At 35.6% G+C, this 22,407-nt stretch overlaps 1 protein-coding gene across 1 annotated transcript in view; it reads right to left on the bottom strand.

The window, feature by feature from the left end:
* Positions 1–18,294, bottom strand: part of LOC107028439 — a 24,449-nt gene extending 6,155 nt beyond the window's left edge. The window contains exons 1-13 of the mRNA XM_015229509.2: positions 17,122–18,294; positions 10,432–10,547; positions 9,898–10,103; positions 8,813–8,932; positions 7,510–7,638; positions 7,296–7,421; positions 6,762–6,817; positions 6,569–6,668; positions 6,351–6,468; positions 5,777–5,986; positions 1,898–2,231; positions 451–544; positions 140–248 (exon numbers count right to left, since the gene is read on the bottom strand). Of these exons, the coding sequence (XP_015084995.1) occupies positions 140–248; positions 451–544; positions 1,898–2,231; positions 5,777–5,986; positions 6,351–6,468; positions 6,569–6,668; positions 6,762–6,817; positions 7,296–7,421; positions 7,510–7,638; positions 8,813–8,932; positions 9,898–10,103; positions 10,432–10,547; positions 17,122–17,939 (2,536 nt within the window). The 5' untranslated portion in view covers positions 17,940–18,294. The remainder of the gene's footprint in view (positions 1–139; positions 249–450; positions 545–1,897; positions 2,232–5,776; positions 5,987–6,350; positions 6,469–6,568; positions 6,669–6,761; positions 6,818–7,295; positions 7,422–7,509; positions 7,639–8,812; positions 8,933–9,897; positions 10,104–10,431; positions 10,548–17,121) is intronic.
* Between the last annotated feature and the right edge of the window lie 4,113 nt (positions 18,295–22,407).

Raw genomic sequence — 22,407 nt, 5'->3', positions numbered from 1 at the left:
AACCCCCCCCCCCCCCCAAAAAAAAAAAAAAAGCAGCTCTATATTTGGGGAATGTAACTCATATCTGGCCTCTTTATTTCCTCTATTATATGGTGAAAGCCTTAGCAGCTTGCTATAAACATCTCATCATTTTTCATACCTCGAACAGAAATATAAACAGCTCGATGTGGGAGTTCATCATTTGGGCATGAAATACAAAGGTTTCTATCAGATCCCGTGACATTCTTGAAAGTACCAAGTGGGCATTCCTGTATAGACACAACAGAGGAATTCCAATAAAAACAGGAGAATCAGGGAAGGAGAAAAACAGTTGAAAGGCAACAGGCCTATGTTATGAAAAAAGAAACAACCCCCCCCCCCCTCCAGGAAATTATTCTTTGACCTTCTCTCAAGCTGTTTCAAGTAAAACCTTAAACAACGAAAAGCTTATAGATATCATTTGGCACTTACCGCACAGAAAATCCCATAAAGCCCTCTTGGACAAGGCTTTCCAGACAAAGTTCCACTTCCACCAATACCACCTTGCTCTCCACCTGATCCACCCCTGAGGAAACAGCACACATGACAGAAATACAACAAACATAAACTCCTGGAATCATTGTTAAATTGATGTCAACAAATGTACTGGATTTGTAATTGATTCGAAGGCTCATTGAAGATCTCTTCTGAGGCTCTTCGAGTATCACTCACCTCCAGCATAAGTAATTTACAATAATTTAAAGAAACTTCCAAACAAAAAAAGGATGAAATAATCTGTGTTAAGTACTTGCTAACTGCTCCTGACACTGTAATTATAACCAAATAAAAAAATGTTTTCTAAAAGATATGAGCTTTATGAACACTTTTTATGCTCTGTATATTTCAGATATTGTTATTCGAGGAACAATTGGTTAATTCAACTGGAGAAGACTTGGTAAGTTACTCAAAACTGAACGTAAGGAGATTATATTTAAGAATTTCAACACATGTTTGAGATACACAAAGAAGTTACAATTACAATGGAATTCTTAATACTACCTTTAATTAAATGAGAGATATCAGTCATGAGTATCTTAAATACATTCATAGTATCCAACTGGAACAAATGTATCAACACTTGGGAAACTTCTAATCCAGTCAGTTTCTCCAAAAAAAAGAAAAGGATTAAATAATAGAGTCTCTACTCTCTAGCAGCCTAGTGTTATCTCTTATTTAACTGGATCAGAGACTGAAGACTTAATATTTGGATATTTGAAGCAGCAAAATTGCACTTGAGGTTCCGAAGTAGATCCTACCCATTAGCTCATTTGACAAATACTAATAGATGCAACTGATAAATTTACATCACTAAGAGATAATTCATTAGAATGCGTCATCGGCGCTCAGAAAGTATTATAAGCAATGTAATCAGTAATGTCATACCTCCAAAGAGAACAATAAAAAAGTGTCGCTACAACTCTATCTAGTCACTGGAGTTAAACCATACATCTTCAAGTTAGAAGCAGAGAATTTGATAAGAAAGTCAACTACATAGCAAAATAAACAGAGTAGCAGCCAAAAAAAAAAAAAAAAGACGCATGCACAAGACTTAATATTTGGATATTTCAGGTCTAACTATTTGCATCTACTGATAGTGTAACATACGACTGTCAGAAAGTAAATTGTTCATGAAGACAAGATTGCCCATCTTTTGATGCATCTAAACTTGGTATTACCAGTACACTAGCACACATAAAAAATAGCCCAGTCTGCACCAGCAATTCTACCTTCAACTAGACCAAACGAAGATACACTAAGATGATTGCACACGCTATCCACAACCTATCAAATGAACCGCGCTTATCGCCAATCACCTTAAAAATAGTGCGACTTGTGAAACTAAAATTATTAGCAATATGTTCTTCTTTTCAGCACAAACCTTGTATAGATGCTTCCATTCACAGTCGCTATAGATTGATACACATCACCAGTAGGAATTTCTGACCAGTGAAAATGTATCCGCCCACCACCTCCACCACCACCACCACTGGAACTGCTAGTCCCTCCAATGCTTGACACGATGCCAGATTCACCAACATCCAGTGATTTCAGAAATAATAGAATACTTCCACCGGATCCACCTCCAGGCCCTATGTACTGACCTCTAGTTAGATAGCCTTTCTTCCCGAAGCTTTCTTCAAAGCTGTCCCCATCAGAGACAACTTTGCCTTTAACCGACAAAGACATCAGGGGATGCTCCAATGAACCTATCACTGCATTCGGATGGCAACAGAAAAATAAGAAAGACAAAAAACAAACTAACACAATATCCAAAGATGGCTTACGAGAAAGCATTAAAAACCATAATTGTTATTCATCACAAATAGTCGAATAATAGCATGTAACTGGATTCATTCAATGTGTAATGCACCAGGATAACATTCACACCAGAACTAATATATCTTTGACGAATCATAAGCATTCAAGCAAAAACCTGCACTTGGTACAGGCTTTAAATAAGTAAAAGCACACAGAAATTGACAGGTAGAAAATTTGTTGCAAATCTGATATTTTTCTCCGGCATATTTGAAAAAAGAGTGTATCACATTTACAAAATACGCTTACTTGTTCGCTAAGTTTGAAATAATCAGCAGAGCTTAAGAAGCGAAGTGAGCTTAGCAAAACAATCTACAACTTTTTTCCAAGCTCTTTTATCTGTTTAGTCAAACTTTCCATCGGAAGCAATTAGCTAGGTCCAAGATGATTGGTTTGGAACAATCCAATGGATCACCTGATCCATGCTCTCTTACCTCATCAAACTTCAAAGAGTGACAACCAATCATTTTATCAAACAAAAGTACTTAAACCTTAGAGGAGGAAGCAATTACAAGTTCAAGATTGGAGAGAATCGGCAACGAAAGAAAAGCAACATGGAACATGACCACCTTGTCTCTATAGGAGTATATGGAACTTGAAAGTGATGTAGAAAGCACTAAGAGATCTTTTTTATTTCACTTGTACTTTGGTGTAAGGAGAAATTATTTTTGTATCGTTTGTTGGGTAAACTTGGTGGAAGACAACTGTCTCAAGTACAAGAGTGCTTATTAATGGAAGTCTTTTATTTATAAAAAATGGTATTTGGACCTTAAATGGAGATGTGAAGAATAAGAGGAAGAGCACAATGTAAGAAATAGCATTACATTCAGATATATTATATAATTATTGCCATGTTGGAGAACACAAAGACCCTAGATCTTCAATCAAGGAACACCCAACTGTGACTCAATCCTAAACTAGTTGGGCCAACCACAGAAATCATCTGTAACTATTACTTCATTAGAAAAGGAGTAATTAGCAGTGTCATATGTACAACGCTTGAGGGAAGATGTGGACCAATTGTTACAAGTCACTTTTGGTTGCTAGCCAATTATGGTGGATGGTTCTGAGTCTGATTGGAATACAGACATCACATACTACAGCTATGTTCCGCTGGGTTTTCTGATAAAGGATTAGAAGATGTAGAAGCATGTGACAAACAACCTTTGGCTAATATGTGGTACTTAAGAAGAAAGAGGGAAGGTTGGGGAAGTGCGAAAATGATTTTGGACTGACCGCTAATCTCCTGTAACTGGTTAAATTTTGGTGCACCAATGAGGTATGTATTGGTATTTAGTATTATATAATTGTGTAATATTTGTAAAGAACCATATACTTGGGCAGATTTTGTACTTATGTATACCACTCAGAGGGGTGGGGATTTGAATGAGATATATCTACTTCAAAGTTAAAGTAATGAGGTGATCAATTCATCCAATAAAATCTGATTTTTGGATCAAAACACGATGAGTGAAGAGTGGGTCTGACCTCAATCAAATTTAAGACTCACTATAGATGCGACAAAAAGAAGTGGGATTAGGGGTGACATTGTTATAATGTGGGGACAAAAGGGAATGGGAGATTCGTCATTGGACTGCTTTACTTGGCTTCTGCTTAAAGTAGGAGTATTGACACATGAGAATTTGAATTCGATAGGTATTCATCTATGTTCTAGATGGGTAATATGTGGGGAACAGGCAGAGACAGTCAACCATCTTGTTTTACATTGTATGTGGAAAAACCAATTGTGGAAATATTCATTTATCTGAGGACTAAAAGGGTGAGGCCAGGGAACTTTAAAGGACTGCTAAACAGCTGGAACAAGGATGGCAATGCAGCCAAAAAGGAAAGAAGACGGAAGATTATCCCTGCATGCATTTCATGGACAGTGTGGAAAGAAAAAGGAATAGGAGATGCTTTGAAGACAGGTAAAGCAACTTGCAGGGTTCAAAATGAATTGTTTGGCTCTGTTTGATTTTTGGAGTAAGCAGAAATTAATAGCTCAAATGGAAGATGTTTTTTATCTTTAGATTATTCATAGAAACAACAGATAGTTGTTCAAGCTGTGAGCTGTAATACATTTGAAGGGGGACTACATATTTTGATGTAGTATTCCTGGTGGATATGTAGACTATGGGCTCGTTTGGCCATTCGATATGAAATCATGAGATGAAGTTGAAGTTTTGTTCGGACATGCGATTTGGATTGTATATGTTGTATGTTTTCTCATAAACATAAAAACCCTTAATGTTGTAAAACTATTAAAATTGTCTCAATTCTTTATAAAATCTTATCAAATAAGCACAAGTATAAAATCGCATAATATACTATCATGAACATATTCTTAAAAAATACAGTATTTATTGATCAAGTTTTAATTCAATAAAAAATAAAATTAAACATAAGTTTTGGTCTACTACTCTTTTATATAATCCTCCAACAAAGTACGGACGACCAACTCACGTTGAACTTGCATTTATCGTTCATATGATTGAGAAAACGAACCAGCATTGTTAGTTTGAGTCATTTGTTGGTCAATTTGATTGGTAAATATATTTGATAAAAAATAATGAATTTGGTGAATATAAGTGATAAGAGTAGAAATTGATTTGAAGTGATAATATATTCCATGTAAGTGAGAATAATCAGAGATATAAATGGTTTTAGAAGTAATCATATGAATTATTAAATTTATTTACATATGAAATAAATGGTTAGTAGATATATATGTGGAGTTGTTTTTACCAAATATAAACTTGTGGGTCAATCATGATTTTTGGAAAATTTGGGATTTCATCAATGAGATGAAATCAGCATAAAATAGCATGTCTAAACGTTGATTTCATCTCATGATTTCATATCACGATTTCATATCGCATGCCAAACGCCTACTAACTGCTACCGTTCTTTTTGAAACAGGTAACTTTGTAAATTACTACAACAGTACATAGGCAGTACTGAGCAATATTTACAATTCATCAAATCCAGCTATCTGATCCAAAATTGAGTCTAGTACATCTACTAGGGAGATAGTGTTATTGGAGTATAATTGTATAGACTAACTGCTACCATTCTAAAAACAAAACCAAAAAAAAAAAGTGGCATTTAAAACTGTTGCCGCTTAACATTTAAATTTCTGTATTATAAATATAAAGCATACATTGCCGGTTTGCAGCAACACACACGGCATGCCATGATACTGATTCTACTGCATATGGAGGAGACTTCAAGCCATATGAAGAATTTTCCACTTTTAATACAAAATCAGTAAAGCAATAGATGTTTATGCAATTTGTTCCAATTACCCATTATAACATATCATCCATCCGCAGGTTGGTCACTTATCATACAGAAACATCAGATGATCAAATTATGAGAAAACTACAACAGAAAAGAAAGTGGAAGTTGGGGACTATAGTCAAGAAGACAAACTCAAACTTACCAAGAACACCACCACCAGAAGTTGATCCAGCAAGGCTACTATTCCCACTTCCACTGCCGAGTTCACATGGCAAATTGGGATCTCCATATGTGATGCCACCCCCAATGCAGCTTCCATTATAATATCCATATCCGCCTCCACCACCATGACCAGCACCACTACCAAGACCATTGCTCAGAACTTTTCCTTGGCCTACTCCTCCAGTGCAGCCTGTGTATGGGGTTAATATTAAATTTAGAGATAGATTAAGTAAATTGTTATAGTTTGATTTGTTTGAGAAATAAATTATTGAATTGCATCTAAACTTTGGGCGTTTTTATATAAGATAAAGTTAACCTCCCTTCAGCAAAGGAACTTGAACTCTCAAAGCATTGAATAGTATATATCACTAGTATTTCTCAAGCTTATCATACATTTTGAATAACCTAAAGATGGAAGAGTGCAACATTTGATCTGAGCAATCACTAGACCCTGCCTAAAGAAAGCCTATAGATACTAAAAACAAGGGGGGTGACATAAAACAAACTAAAGATGGTCATATCAAATATAAAACTGAAGGAAATTAAGATCAGACCCATTCCCGATGTGCTAATAATTCCATAAGGTTGCACATCTATAGTCCTTGCTCTGTGGAAATGAACAACAGATCCTTCTATGAGGCCTTCAACAAGGATATCTTCAACTCGACAGATCTGCAGATAAAGGAAGTATTAGAGTAGGACAAGTGTAATGTACAATCAATGCAGATATTATATACAGATTTTTGTTTTAGTACTGGGCAAACAATGGCACCTGTAAAGTAAAGGACAATGAAGAGTTCACGTTGCAGTCTTCAGGGGGGTGGAGCAATTCAAAAGGACAACCTGGACTATCACAGTTCAACTTTGGTTTCCTACCAAGCACCAAATATCCAATTAGCAAATCAAAGAAGCTTCTTAGGTAAGAAAGAACAGGGAGAAGGAACAAAGAGTAGTTAGCAACTCACACAGCATCAGCTGTCGCATTTCTTGAAGGACCACGCAAAACAGATCCTGGGCCAATCTACATGCAGTAAGAGAAAAGTAGGGAAGAGATTAAAAGGGGGTATAATATATAGAACAAAATGATCAACTCAAACTACATATGAAGTTCTGGAACTGGTATACCAAGCTCCTCGGGTCTCAGGAGCCGAGGCAGAACATGGACCATGTGAAAACCTGAGCAAAGACTGTGCTCAGTTACCACCTTGCAAGTGAGACAAGTGGAACACTAAAAGCAGTTACGCATATGATGTGTCAACTATGGCATACATTATCATGCATCAGATATTCACAGAAAGGTGGCGAGGCAAAAGGAATTACTAACTGCGATACAAAAACCAATATACTGATATCAAAGCAAATTAAACAAATCAAGAAACGAGGAAAAATCAAGTGCCAAGCGAAGTAAGTTCAGAACCAGTTAGAAATCTATTGCACATCGCCTACAAAGAACAGAAACAATACAATACAATACAACACAGAAGAAGATTTCCGCTCACGTTGACACTGTAAAACAAAGACAGTACTAGTCTTTGAGCTTCAATTGCATCTCCTGGTCCAGACAAATTCAGCAACCCTTGGCCATGAACTCCAAGATTTGCATTTGAACGAATTTGAGATGACTCCTGCATAAGATGGCATTTCGAACACATCTCAAATGAACAACCGCACAAAGACAACAAAGAAAAACAGAGAACAGAAAAGAAAGAGCACCTTAAGAACAATTAGGTTACTAGCCTCAACCATTGATGTCTCAACATTTTGATCACCACCACCATCAATTATCATTTGTGAATTCCACATCAGAAACATTTTGACAGACATTCGTAGCGCCCCAAAAACCTGGAAAAAAAAACAAGTCAGGTAACATCACTGCAAAACTTCAGAACTACATTAATACAAGACACATCATTGGGGACAACGAGTACAAAAGCTGCAACTGAATCATGCTTCTAGTTTTCTAGAAGCACAGTCAAGAACTAAGGCCAAAGAAACCAAAAGTAAGCATAAAACCATAAAAGCGAAACTGAGGCTGGATGAAGTTGGTATAATAGCATATAACATGACGAGAACAGAAGCAGCAACTTAGACCAGATATCATCAGTGAATAAGGTTCCAGTTTCTCTTTGATCTCAATAAATAATTATGAGAACTCTTCCTTAAATTATTATTTTTGAAGAAGAACTCTTCCCTATAAAAACATTAATCTTCAATAAAATAAGAAACAATATACAGAGGATCACAAGTCATTTGGCTGCTTATGACCCCAAAATAATCAACAAGGAAAGCAAATATATGAACTCTGCTTTTGCTCATACACGTGCAAATCATTTTTTCAGCAAAGAAAAATGGTGCTAGACCACAGTTTTAAAACTGGTGCTGCACATTGCACAAAATACAGAGTTGGTGAAATACTTGATAGCTTTTGGCATCTATAGTAAAAGGAGAGCCACTTTTAAGTACAAAAAGCCTTATACAGCAGTGTGAAAAGCTGGTATCGAGGCCTGTTTCAGTCTATTCAGCTGTAGTTACCTCTGGAGCCTTTCTCTTCATTTAAAATTATTTTCACGCTTCTATATTACAGTATGAGAAATTGCAAGACTTAAGGAGAGGCTTATGGATAATGGTTAGTTAAGCTCATTAGGGTATATTACAATACTACAGCGAGGAGGCCTGATAGTTAGCTAAGCCGTTATTTCAACCTTCATGTATAGGTTTAGGAAGACATGCATTGATTCTAACAAGTGTACACATTCAGCAATAAAATAACCACACAACAATATAATTGAATTTGTTGATGTTTCCAGTGGTCAATACAAGTATATGCATCAAAATAAAAACAGTTAGAAATTGATTCAAGTAGAGGCACAAGTTAGATTATAACAGTTGAGAGTTTACCAAGACTTGTAAACGAAATATATATGTGCATCAGAGTTTACAATTGGAACACTCCATCCACACTTTGATACAACCACAAGAATGGCTTGAGGGGGCACTTCAAGATTCTACCGCTTACCTTAATTACAGAATCACTCATCAAAAGCTCTTCTGCCAATAATTCAAACTCTGACATTGCATAACGTGCCAGCCCAAAGCTCAGTGTTCCTTGACACAACAGGCTAATTTGACCTTGGACCTATATAAGAGAGATAAAATGCTCATAACCGGAAAAACAAAGGCAGAGGTGCAAACAGAAGGCATATGGAGAACCACAATGATGCAATATGCTAGCAAAGTTGCCTAAGGCATTCATGAGGTCACCTCAAGGTTAAAAAAAAACACCTTCACTTGTTTAGTTTTTTGATGGGCAAAAGTAAATTGATTATTAGGCTTCGGATTAACTAATTCTTCAATTAAAAGGGGTGTTTGAAAGATAATTTTAATAGACACCTGTATTACTGGAAAAACAAAGAAGAATTCAAATCTTTTGTATCATTTGTTCTTTGAGAGCGCTTGGACCCCCATTCCTCTTGGGGTTTTTTCTTTGCTGTCTTTAACATATTCCTTTCACATGTAATGAAATCAACTTTATCTTAGATGAAAAGAAGTTAGACATCAAGCAGAACTTAAACGTTTTCAGCTTCATTGCCCATCCTGTGACACACAACCTAGAAATACCTGAGTTACATAATTTGGAACATAACTCAATTCCGAAACTAATCTGACAATGCATCAGGTTATCTGTACAACTTAAAAGCATTGGTAAAGCATCAGTACAAATAAATTAAGGAAACCAGAACAATCCCTTTTCTCCAATCTAAAACCCGTCTGTAGAAAATCAAATAAAACAAGTTAAAGACACTTAATCTGTGGAACACAAAGTGGAAACTTAAACACAAAACCAACTAATGGCAAGAGCTTGGCGTACATAATACTATAGAGCAAAAGAGAAAGATGGGACTATATTTCTAGAGAATTAAGAGAAAAAGTTTTTTTTTTATAATAGGAACAACAAAAACTTCTTACTAAGGCTCAACGAAAATTTCATTTCCCTGTGATGCTTCACTCAATAGATTCAGTGTCAAAAAAGTTCAATTAATTGAGGTACACATCTAGTTACTTCCATGAAAGAACTGAAAACACAAAGAAAGATCCATCAACCTGAACGCGACTCCACAGCAAGGGGACAGCAGCCTTAGCATGGTTGCGAATATAAACATTCGTCAGCAGTGGCTGGGGAAGATCCAACAGAAGTGTGTCTGTAGAAGTTGATCTATTGTGGTTGTTGACAGTAAGACTACGGGGGACATTATCATAGAAAGTTCCTGCTGCGCCAGCATTTTCTGCGCAACCACGACTGCTTCCTCCTGCAGGCAGAAAACGGAGGTTGCATCGCCTTTAGTACCAGCTGAACAAAATGATATAGAAAATCAAGCATTTTACCTATCCAAAGGCCACAATTAACTATATACTGAAGCCCACATGATGAGGCTTATTTACAAGTATTTCTAGAGTAAATCTTTCATCCAGAAAAGAGATCAGGCATGAACCTGCTAAGGGAATAGTTGCTATGCAGAAATAGTTGTTTAATTGACCATGTGCAATATAAAATCCAAAAGCATGAGGAGGTCAATTCTCCAAAGCTTGGCTCCCTAGGCTCAACTATCCAAACATGCAAGATAAACTTAGCCTTACCATATACAAAGATTTCTGGTTCATCGTGTCTACTAAAAATATCCACAGAAACTCTTCCACCACCTCCACCAGCAAAACCGTCACCTCCACAAGCACTTATTCTACCAATTCCAGTCCTGCATTTGGTTAAAAAAGGAAGGGTTAAATGGCAGTGCAGGCAAAGGCATTTGACTCTTTTTTGCAACTTGAGACATACCAATAACTGGGCTAGGCAATTGTAACAAAATGTCAACAAAGCCACTATGCTGTTCATATGAGAACACCACATAGAAAGCACCTAATTAGGTATACACTATGCGTGAGAAATATATCTTCATTACAAATGTAAAAGTTCAAGCTAAACCATTGGTTTGATTCAGTAAACTAAGGAGATACTGCAGCTTTCGAAGAGTTCAGAATTTCTATATGTGGGCTACATATCAAGTGAAAAAAGTTATTTTAAGAAGAAAACCAATGATCCTCTCGAGTTAGGTTGTAGTCGCTTAGTGATGCTTAAGGTTAAAACTGGCCTATTTTATCTGTCATCCAGCTAGGCAAGCCATCTCATTTCCTAGGTACTAATAAAAGGTTGAAGTTAAGTATTGAATGGAAGAAATTTTTTCATAAAGTTTGTGTTTAGGTTTTCCAGCCGTGAACTGTCCCCTTGCTTCTTTCATGTGCCTTTTAGAATTTATTTTTGTTTGTTTGAAAAGGAAAAAAAAAAAGGAAAGCAGAGTGCACGCTATCTCTATGGTGCACTATGTTCGGCACTTGACAATTGATGAAGAAGAAAATGCACCATTCTCACTCTGAGTTGCATGCGCAAGACCCACTGGAAAAATGTGGATCACCTCATTTTCATTGCAGTTCTGCTGCAAAGTTATTTTTTCATACATTCTGCTACAAAGTTATTGGCCCTGACCATTTTCTACATACCATAGGTGCTAACTATAACAGATGGAGTGACATTGGCAAGCAAAAGGATGAATGATATGAGGAGAAAAATATGGAAGAGCACCCCAATGTGTATCTATCGTCTCATACAGAGGGGAATACGAGAAATAAGGAAGGAAATCAGGAATGGAGAATAAATACAGATGGATATATAACTCTATTGTTCCGCTTGTTTGTTGTGTATAAACATGAAATAACATGTTGTATAGATGGCTGCTAGAGTTTTGGAAGGTCTAGGGTAATATTGTACTAACCTTATTGTCAGTACCACCACCTAGGTGTATATTATAAAACAGATCCATTTTTAGCCTATCATCTTTTCTAGAAGCAAAACTCGAACACAAATGATCTAACACCATATATTTTTCTGCTTCATTACTTCTGTGGTCATGCAGGGCAGCACCCATCCTATTGAAAGAGTCTTTCAGTAGAGATGTTCCCACCCACAAGTACCCCCCTTTTCGCGAATTGTACTATAAAAATTTCTGTTCTTATGCTCCTCTTCTTTTTTTGCAATGATAGTGTCCAAGCGAACTTGTGCCAATCTCGACTATTTCACCGAGTACCTGCTACATCCCATCAACACAGGTAATGGGTAACTCCGTCCACCAAGACTACAGCAGATTCAAAGAAATCGCCTAAAGCTTTTTGTCTCCATTTGAATTTGAACTTGAGACTTCATGTTTCACCTAAAACTTCATTGAACACTAGGTCAAACCCTTCGGTTATCCCTGTCTATCCTCTCACATTTGGTCAGAAATACATATGCTCCACAAACATAGGAAAAGCAGAGTACATGTCACAGAGAACCCCCTATTTTATTTTATTTTGACAAAGAACAAACCCCCTATTTTATTACCGGGCATAATTGGGTGAAGGTCATCATAAAATAGAATTTATTTGAATAAAGGCTCTCCTTGTTCCTCATTTCAACTACTTCAGCTTGACAAGGGATGGGATCCAAGCAACACACCAAGCAGTTTTGGAAAACGAAATTTGGAAAAGATCTAGTCCATCTCTATTAACTACCTACAGTAAAGTTTCTAGTCAACCACTTGGGCTTCCATTTTCAAATGTTTCAAAATTACTCTTACATATAAAAGAAGGAAATCACTAGTTCACTGTTCACAACTGCTGATAACCAACAGACAGAGGAAAAAAATAGGGATCATCCAGGAAGGTAAGACAATGGGAAAAAATATGAATGCATATATAGCCATTCAAAGAGTAAGATAAATGTGTCGGTATTCTTTCATACAGCAGGTTTCTACCTTTTGTCTCTTGAAGGTCACCTTCTACACAGTATACACCCTTGTTAAAAAAAAAGGGTAACCTTCTATACACAATTTTCAGAAGTGAACCTTAAGAAATGATAGCTTTTACCTACAAAGGAACAAAACTAATTTATTAGGTTAATGTACAAAGTTGATGGCGGCAGCAAGGTAGGTGCCCCGCCTGTGTGAGAAGACCATGGAATCATATTCACTATATATCTGCCAGAAAAAAAGAGCTAGCAAGCATGACCCCATATCTTAGAGTAGGTAAAGAAGAGTCAATGGAGAAAACAACAATTAAAAATGTAATGCGAGAGAATGCATATATAAATATGAACAATAATATTTAGATAAAATAAAGGAAATACTATTAAGTCAGCTACATATACGATGTTTGCCATTAAAGACAGAACCCATAGGTGAAGGTGCAGCTGCCTTAGCACCTTGATGTGTACACCAAAGCGGCAATCAAGCGAAGTGAGCGTAAGCTTCACAGAGAATTCGGGGTTTAAACCCGTTAAGAGAGCCATTAACAACAATTTTATTTTATTTTGTCCAAGCTTTCTTAGGTGCAAGAACAACTTTTGAGAAAAAAAGAATACTTCTCTTTAGGAGCAAAAGAAACTTGTGAAAAGACGAACAGAATCAACAAGGAAATAGATCAAGGAGAACAAGAAGATGCAAACATCAAGCGTCACATCCAATGTTATTTTTTAATGTGCTGCTATTCAGAGCCTTTTGTATAAATGACTATACCCACTTCGATGTCAAAATTTATGGAATTGATGCATTCACAAAGACACCTTGGAAATTAATGCATTAATGAAGAAAAATATGCCCCTTATGTCCACTGAGGTATTTGATTAGACTAAGCTGTAAAAGTCGTCATCTTATCCCTACCATACTTTTTGATGAAAAGGTAAAGAGATTATTATAAAGCACCAAGAAGGATTAGAGAGAGTACATCAGAGGAATCTTCTTCTAACATTTTCGAAAATATTATTATGTGTTATGAGCATGTTGTGTCGAAAATTTCTATGTATTCAGGTATCTGTAACTCGGTAAAAGAATGTGTGGTCCCAATTTCAAAAAAGTTGTTGTTTCTCACACACAATTGCCTCTCTTGTTCATATTAGTATAATTAATTTATTTTAAAAAAATCATATGAACCATAATGCTCTTGGAAAAGCTTTGCCCCCAACAGAAGAACACAACCAAAAAATATTTTAGAAGGTTGACAGAAACCAGACTTCTAAACAGAATAAGGATATTGCAGCTATGATAATCAAAGTGTGAGTATGCATCAAGGACCTGAAAAACATACTGTAATTCTAATGTAATGTATACCTTATTCATATAGCAAGCCCCCATACTAATGATTCAACAAATAAAGGAAGGTTCAAGTTTTGAACTTGTGAACCAGTAGATGTTGGGCTAACTAACCCAATGGAGATTTTGTCGATTATCAAAAACAAAATAACCTGTTGAATTGCAAGTTCTGATCATAGTATTGCACACCACTCACTACAAATATCTACTTGAGTGCCAAATATAACATGTGAATTTGTTAGAGAAAGAGCACATTTATACATGATTACAAAATTTTGGGGTGATGTTTTAGAGGACTTTAGCCTCAAAGAGGGCACAACCATCTCCGACGTTTCCTACATGAATGAATGTACTCCAAAATCGAAAGAGGAAACATTACTCAAGATATTAGAATACCGTCTTATTCAAATACACGGCATGAAAACCTAAAACCAGAAGCTTATTCATGATAGTAAAGGTTACAATAATATTACATTCAGCTAGCTCTCAAAGCCAGCACGGTATTTCTGAAGTTTCAAGTCTAAAGATGCTTGGATTCATTTGTGGAGGCCGTGAGTCTCATCTATTCACATCAAGATCTTTAGGAGGCACTTCAAGATGCCCCAATGACAGGAATGAATTGACTTGAATAATTAAACAGCATAAAAAGATACAATGAATCAGGATGACATTCAGTTCAAGTAAACACTACAACTTAATGGGAAAAAATCCCACTTTTAATGAACCATTACCACTAATCATTCTTCTAGTTCACAGAGCAAGCTCCCAGTAGTACACATAAAGCTTCAGTTACTTTTCACAGGCATGTGATCATCAGCATTTAATATATCAATCCTTTCTTTGATCTTTCACATCCTTTAAACCCTTCATCTTCCATTTTTTGTTTCTTTCTGATAGGACAACTTTTGTCTAGTTTCTTTTTGAGAATTTAACTTTGCTCCCGTTCTTATAAAATAGAAAAACTACATGAATATATTAGGACGTTTTTTAATCACATGGAAAATTTATGAAAAGTTGTACTGGCACCAGCCACCAGGGTGGTGTATTTGCATATGCACTACAAAATAAAATTCCAGTTAATTTATTTAGTACACATTGAAGTAACTACGGAACTATCAAACTACATATGTCATTTTGCATCCATTGTCTTACACCAATGATCTAGAGTATAGATACATTAGTTCATGGGCTTCACAAATGACTATGTTTCTTTCTTTTAAAGTTCTCTGGTTTCTTCCTTCCATATCACCCACCACACTGATGCAGAGTGAGTATTCTAGAAGAAGAATTTAACAAAATCTTATCTCCTCATGCAAGAGAGAGGGATGTTGGGTGAGGGGGTGTCAACAAAGTGTAGGTTAATATGGTAATTATTGTCTAAACCAAGACATGAACTTCACGATTCAATCCATATACCTGGCATAAAAAGCACGTTCATTTGGTATGAGTGAAAAAATAAGCTTTTGTTTTCAATATGAAGGTCATATGTGAGTGCTACTGCTCAATTATCATCAGTGGTTCATCGTACATGAGTTTTTTCTATTAATTCTACAGTTTTAAATAGATCTCTTAGTTTCTTGGGATGCTATCCACTTAACAAGACGTACTCAAATTCGTTTTCTAGTATGAGTTTTAAGCAGAGTGTTAGAATGTTAAAGAATTAGTGTTACTTCATTAAAAAAAAAATTGTTAAAGAATTAGTGTTAGCATGTAGAATTGAAGCAATAGAAGAGCTAATTCTTAAGGATCAGTGTTTTATAAGAATTAAGTCTTAAGTAGGAAAATGTCCTTCAGATTCAGATATCCTACGTTCCTGTTAGGATTCAGATTCAGTTTTCTTACTTTTTGACAAGCTGTAAATATGGTTTAGTGCAACCTATGCACTGGTTCAATGAATATACACAATGTTACCTTCTCAAAAAAAAAGTAAGAACTCGTCCTTCGCCAGGAAAACATCATGTGTCTTATATTTAAGACCTATCGAGGGGTAGAGCTAGTACTCCCAGAACAGCCTCCAAGCTTTACCCGTTACCACGATGTATACCTAGCACTAATAAAATGCATCTAGAAATTAATTAATACTTCACCTCTCTTTCTCAATCTAAGGTAAAATATAAAATATTTGAATCTCTGTTTTGTTCGGTGTAAATATTTGAAGACCAAACTAGTCAACAGATCTATCTATAAATAACTAGCATGCATAGATAGCCAAGGAATCTCTCAAATACCTATGACTTCACAAATATTCATACAATCAAACTTTCATCTTCCTTTTTGCAATAGGCACACTTCCTCCAAAACATTATGAGTAGAGTCTATGTCTTGATGGAGAGTACATGCATGTTGTTCCTAGCGCAGCACAGAGGAATTTTCTTGTCATCATGATGGAGAGTACATGCATGTTGTTCCTAGCACAGCACAGAGGAATTTATGAGCTGTTATTCCTTCTTTTCTACTAGGAGGAGGCCCAGTAAGTTGTTTCCACCTCATGTATCCTTCTTTTCTACTTCCTGGGCCTCCGTGTTCCTGATGATATCTCAGCAAGTTCAGCCAACTCCATTCTCCAAAACCAATTTATTTTGATCCATTCAAGCATGGCTTTGAACCTATTGCATGTATCTAGCTAACATATTTAATGATGTGGAAACAGCCATGTGAGCAAGTCTAGTCTTGTACTTGCGCAAGAAAATTTGGTATAAGCATATTTTACAGTGATATGATACCATACATTCGCTGAAAATATTCATTGAAACATGACATAATCATTCACAAAAAATCCAGTGCAAACCAAAGGCTCATTGAATGTCATGCTAACTACATGTTGGGACACCTTCACAAGTGACAAACTCCTTTTGTTTGTCCCACGGGTGCAGAGTTCCATGTATTCCTCAAAAACAACTCTACTATCTCCTATTAACTCACACTCTAATGGGTCATCATCCTATAGAAAATGAAACACATTCAAACACAAACATATGAACCTACTGAAAACTAATAACGGAATTACAAGAATATCCACATTTCTAGTAACACTAGTACACTACTAACAACATTAAAACTAATAATATGGAAGAAATCAAGGACACAGAGATACTGAAAATTGAAATTCTAAATATATAGTAAGAAAAGGAAAATAAAGCAAAAGAAATATTACATCTTATAAGCTCTTATCTGGATGCTACCACCAGAGCCGCCGCCGCCTTTGACACCACCATCACCTCCATCAGCCAACAAACTGCCATTCACTTCTAGAAACTTTTCCACCAACAGCATTAATCTTCCACCTCCACCCCCACCATAGTCCATAGTCTTACTCGTTGTCCCACCTTTACTTCCATAACTCCATGGTGTTTGCAATGTGGACCATCCATAAGCATCGCCACCCCAGACATCCTCCGGCATCTTCTTTTTATCTGTCAAACAACCAGCCCCTCTTCCACCATAACCCCCACCTGCTCCCTCTACTCCTTGTGGTGTCCCACTAGTCTGAGCAGGCGCTGAACCAGCCAAGCCAGTGGTATTCACAGCGGAACTATTACAAAAGGTAGCATTATCTGCCACCAGCTGGAATGTTCCAGCTAGAATCACGGAATTCTCACCCAAAGTAAAGTTCCCAGTGACATTAATTCCAATTTCGCAACCCAGGAAAGTACACTTGAAGGTAACATTAGGAAGGACATAAAAATTCCCCTTCCCTTCTATATACACACTCTTGGTTATATTGACGTCGGATACAATCTTACAAGTAGTATCCAACGATCCAACACCTCCTAGATCATCCTCACATGATACCGACGGGGGGTGCGGCGGCGGAGGTGGTGGGGCCGGTGGGGTATAATCTTGATGAAAAAGAATGAACTCAGAGTCTATATCCTCGTCTGAATAACCATTAATCGCTAAAGGGTTTACGAAAAACAGTAAGAAGAGCAGAGTCAAATGAAGTGTGGCGAAGAAAGACAGAGATAAAGCCATTGACTAACTAAAATAGTCATCACACCTGACAATGATAAAGATCGGATTGCATCGCAAAACGAAGAAGAAGAAAACCCCACCTCAAAAACTCCGCCCAAACAAAGATTAAGCTTATATTTAGCAAAACCCAGTTGGGTTTTTGCAAGAAAAGTAGAAAAACAGCTATAAATATTAGATAAAAACAGAGTCTTTGTAGCAGAGAAAACCCTAGAAATTTTTTTTTCTATTTTGGATGGAGAATCTCGTGAGAAAGGAGACAGAGAGGTTAGGGAGAAAAGGGTGTTTAGAGAGAGAAAGGAAAGTGGGAGATGAGGTGAGCAAATGGGGAAAAAAGTGAAAATGAGAAGGAAGATGAGGGGAAGGGGGGGGGAGATGATTGGGATTTTGGGGTTTTTGTTTAATTGGGGAATAGGTAAAAGGTTTGTGAGATTAGGTGAAGTAAAAATATTTGTCTAAAATCATTTTTAAAATATGACTTAAATTTAAAGTAATTATATAAGTGAACTAAAAATATTTTTGCACTATTCAAAAATTGCAAGTTTTATCCAACTGTCTAATTTTTTAAGAAACATACGCCACCAACAAAAAGAAATGTCTCAAGTTGAATGAAAAAATGTACGCATTGTTGAGCTAGTCAAGTTGGATTTTTTTAAAATATTTTAGAAATCGAGGGTTTTAATCATGTTCAGACAAAATATATTCAAATTCTAAATATTGTTTGTTAAAAGTATAGCCAAATACAAACTTCAACTTCAAAAATTTCAAATAAAATAATTATTTTTTATTTTCATAACAAAACGCTACGTAATTTCACTAAAATTTTAACATTTATGTAGATTATATGAAATGTGAACTGCATTGTATATAACGTACATACGTATTAAATATTTTATTCAAAAAAATCTCTAATTAATTGGGCGTCATATTTTTTAAAATGAAATATTTTACATGTTATTTCCAATTATCGAACCTACTGTATAAATATTTCAAAACTTATGTATTGTTGCAAATCAATTTACTTGATAATGCAATAAATATTTAAACTAACTACACACAAAAATTAAATTCTGGGACTGAAAGATTGATTTCCTATTCATATCTTTATTCATTTTAGGTAACTTTGATTCTCAAATGGGCTCCATATTGCTTGTATGATATTGTAGATGATGTTTAAAGGATCCTTGAATGGTATAAATTACTTGAGGGTGTTGAATCACGTGAGGGTTGAGTTAAGGAAAATAAGTAAAAGTCTTACTGGTCAATAGAATTAGTCGGTGGTTACGAGATTAAAAATAGATTCAATAAGAAGATTCTGGTGTCGGCTGAATGAGTTGTTCGAAAAGTCAATATATAATAAAAGGATTAGGCGATGAAAAGTTAAGAAGGAAAATGACTCTTAGTGGAGTGTTGGTAGTGGAATGAGGTGGGTAACTTGAGGATATAGTGTGTAATCCAAAGTGTAGTACTCAATAGTAAAGTCGATGGTAAAGAGTTAGAAATGAATGGTTTCAATCTATCTTTTAATTATTTTTATATAATTATGTGGTGGATTTGAGTTGACCAATGATGCCTACAAGTGCGTGTTATTTGTACAAATGTTATTCTTGCTATATCACTTGACATAGTCTGATCATCAATAATGTTTCTTAGGTGAAGATGATGATAAAATCTTACAACTTCTACTCTTTTTTCCTTATGGTGAGAACTATGCCTTATTTTAATATATTGTATTCTCTCTTGTACTTGTTTAGGCTAGTCGTCCGTAGAGAGAGATTTAAGTATTTTTTAATATTGTGTACTTTGTTAAGGTTGAAAATTGATTTTCACAAGTAAATAAGTTAATATATTGAATTTGGTTATTTCTACATCATCAATTTAAATTGGGTGGTTAGGATTCTCCTATTGAGATGTTAGAATGGTGTGCGCACTATCCGATAGTTTGATCGTGACAAATATTCATTTCTATTTTAAGCAAGAGAAAGTAAATTCTATTAGAAAAATTAGAGGAAACAATATTATATTTCATGAAGTTTTTCCTTGTAGTAAACAAAGAAAACAACAATGACGAATTTCTTTTGTCAGTTGGGGTCCAAACTAAAATTTATTTTTTCTTTTGATAAATCTACTAGGAGGTAAAAGATCAAAATAAACATATTTATTATATATGAAGGTTCATTTCAATTAAATGAAATATATTAAAGACCAACTAAAACATTCCTCAAACATTAAGAATCATTTTGGTCGTTTTTTCTAGTTTATACTGTGTATAAATGCATGATATTTATGTAGGTCGAAAAGGGGTAGAAAATTATTTATAAAATATCAACACACGCTGGAACCAGATGATAGTGCCACGTAGGTCGAGAAGGGGTAGAAAATTATTTATAAAATAAGTTCAGGGGGGTAATAGGATCTTAGTATAGTATAAGTGTGTCTCTGGGATTTCGGACATCGGTTGAGGGGGTACTTGTGCATTATCTCTTAACAAAAATAACTAACAATGTGTCACCATAAGCTCATAATGCAGTAATCCTAGTAATAACAATTTTTTCCTAGTGTAATACATGCAAAGTGATAAGTTAGGTATCTCTAATTCCTTGGTCTGACAACTTGAGAATTTTACCCCCACCTTGGTCCGACTACGTGTGTATAATTTACTAACCCTTACCATTACCTCATATTAGACATCATAATCGATGTGTCCCTTAGTTATTACATCACACCAATCGACACTAGCCTGTTAGATAGTATCACACTAAATCTATGTTGATAATTCTTTTCTTATTAACTACCTTCTTGGTCCAGCAAGTAGCAACAAGGTGAGTTCTAACGAGTGCACTCGTTAAAAAGACTTCTAAGCGAAAGAATTATCAATATATGCAAGAACCTATTAGAGAATTGATTAGTTACTAGTCATACTTTATTAATTATCCATGGTTCCCACAACCCTAATTGTGAAATTTAGCTACTCGTTATCTCAAAATCACAATTCAAATTTATTAAAATAAATATGTCTGTATTAATCATAAAAAGTTAGGAACAATAGCTAAACTATCTTTTATTAATCACGAATACAAATAAATAATAAAGGAGAAGAAAGAATAAGTCACAATTCTCCGACCTCCACGGTGGCTCTTACAAAGCTCCAAGGTTAGAAGAAAAATTAAATTGTCTTGTCTCTTGGTAATTGACCTCCTCAAAATAATAATTTTATGGACTATTTATAAATAAACAAAACCCTAAATAAAATAATTGAGTCCACATTAAATTAGAAATCCAAAACAAAAAGGAATTGGATTCCTTTTTTTTTTCGCCGCGTGAGCTACTAATTTGACATCTTCATATTTCTCCACGTGGCACAGGAATTGCAATTGTAATTGCGATGTAAATTATTATTTTATAACTTTTAATCTATTAAGCTGCCTGCTTGATTTCCTTCTTCAACCTTCCATTTTTAATTTGTTTTTGCTCCAAACTTCTTCATTTTCCACCAATTTAATCCTACAAACAAGAATACACAATTTAGCACAATCCATAAAAATTTTGCTCAAAAAGGGCAAATATACATTATAAATATAAGGTAAATAATGATAAAATAATGTGTATTTTGACCTAATATCAAAGTCCTCTAGAACTGCAAGACGGTTCGGGCTGACTAGGTCCAGTTAGGTCATTCCACTCGCACAACTAGTGTCCAGTTATTCTCGGCTGGCACAGAAGTCTCTCGCACGGGCGAATAAGATGCGTTTCTGATACTGGTAGTATTGGACAAGATCTAAGAGAATAATCTATTTCTTATTTATGTATTTCTTTCTCATGACTACTAAGAACAGACAAATTCAAAATTTCACTTCGAATTTCGACCTCAGCATCCTGCTGCTCATCGTGTTCACGATCAGTATTGAAAATGAACGAGAAGTGATGGAACGCGCGGAAATACATGGAAATTGAATCATAAGCCGAGATCATAAAGAGCATACTTCGAGTAGGAAGTGGAATTTATACAATGGATTCAAAAGCATCAAATCTCTCTTGTTCGAAAGAATTGAAACACATCAAAATGGTACCCGCCGTACTTAATAATAGAAGTATTTGACAGAAATATGTGAAATTATCCCTCCTAAAAAGATTATTCTAAAATAAATGGGCAATAGTTAGGAGAGGTGCGCCAGCGGCGAGCAGAAGCAAGGTTATTAGATACCTCAAGAAAGCTCGACCAGAAACACACGTGCAAGTTTCCTTGCATGTGGCTCGTCTGTGATAACTTCTTCAGATTTGCGTGAACTAGCGGTCAGTACCGTAACCAAGTGAAAGAGGATTCATGGATAGAATGTCACGACCCTCAAGTACACCCTAGAAGTTAAAGCATCCTTGTGTCTTCACACGGCAAATGAGACTTCAAGAAGTCTCATCTAAGCCTCTTGTATCATTCATTGCATAATAAACATTCTAAAATATATAAGAATTT

Source organism: Solanum pennellii, chromosome 8, assembly GCF_001406875.1.
Source record: "Solanum pennellii chromosome 8, SPENNV200".
Taxonomy (NCBI): Eukaryota; Viridiplantae; Streptophyta; class Magnoliopsida; order Solanales; family Solanaceae; genus Solanum; species Solanum pennellii.
The sequence above is the reverse complement of the archived record's forward strand: the minus strand, read 5'-3'. Positions and strand labels throughout refer to the sequence as shown.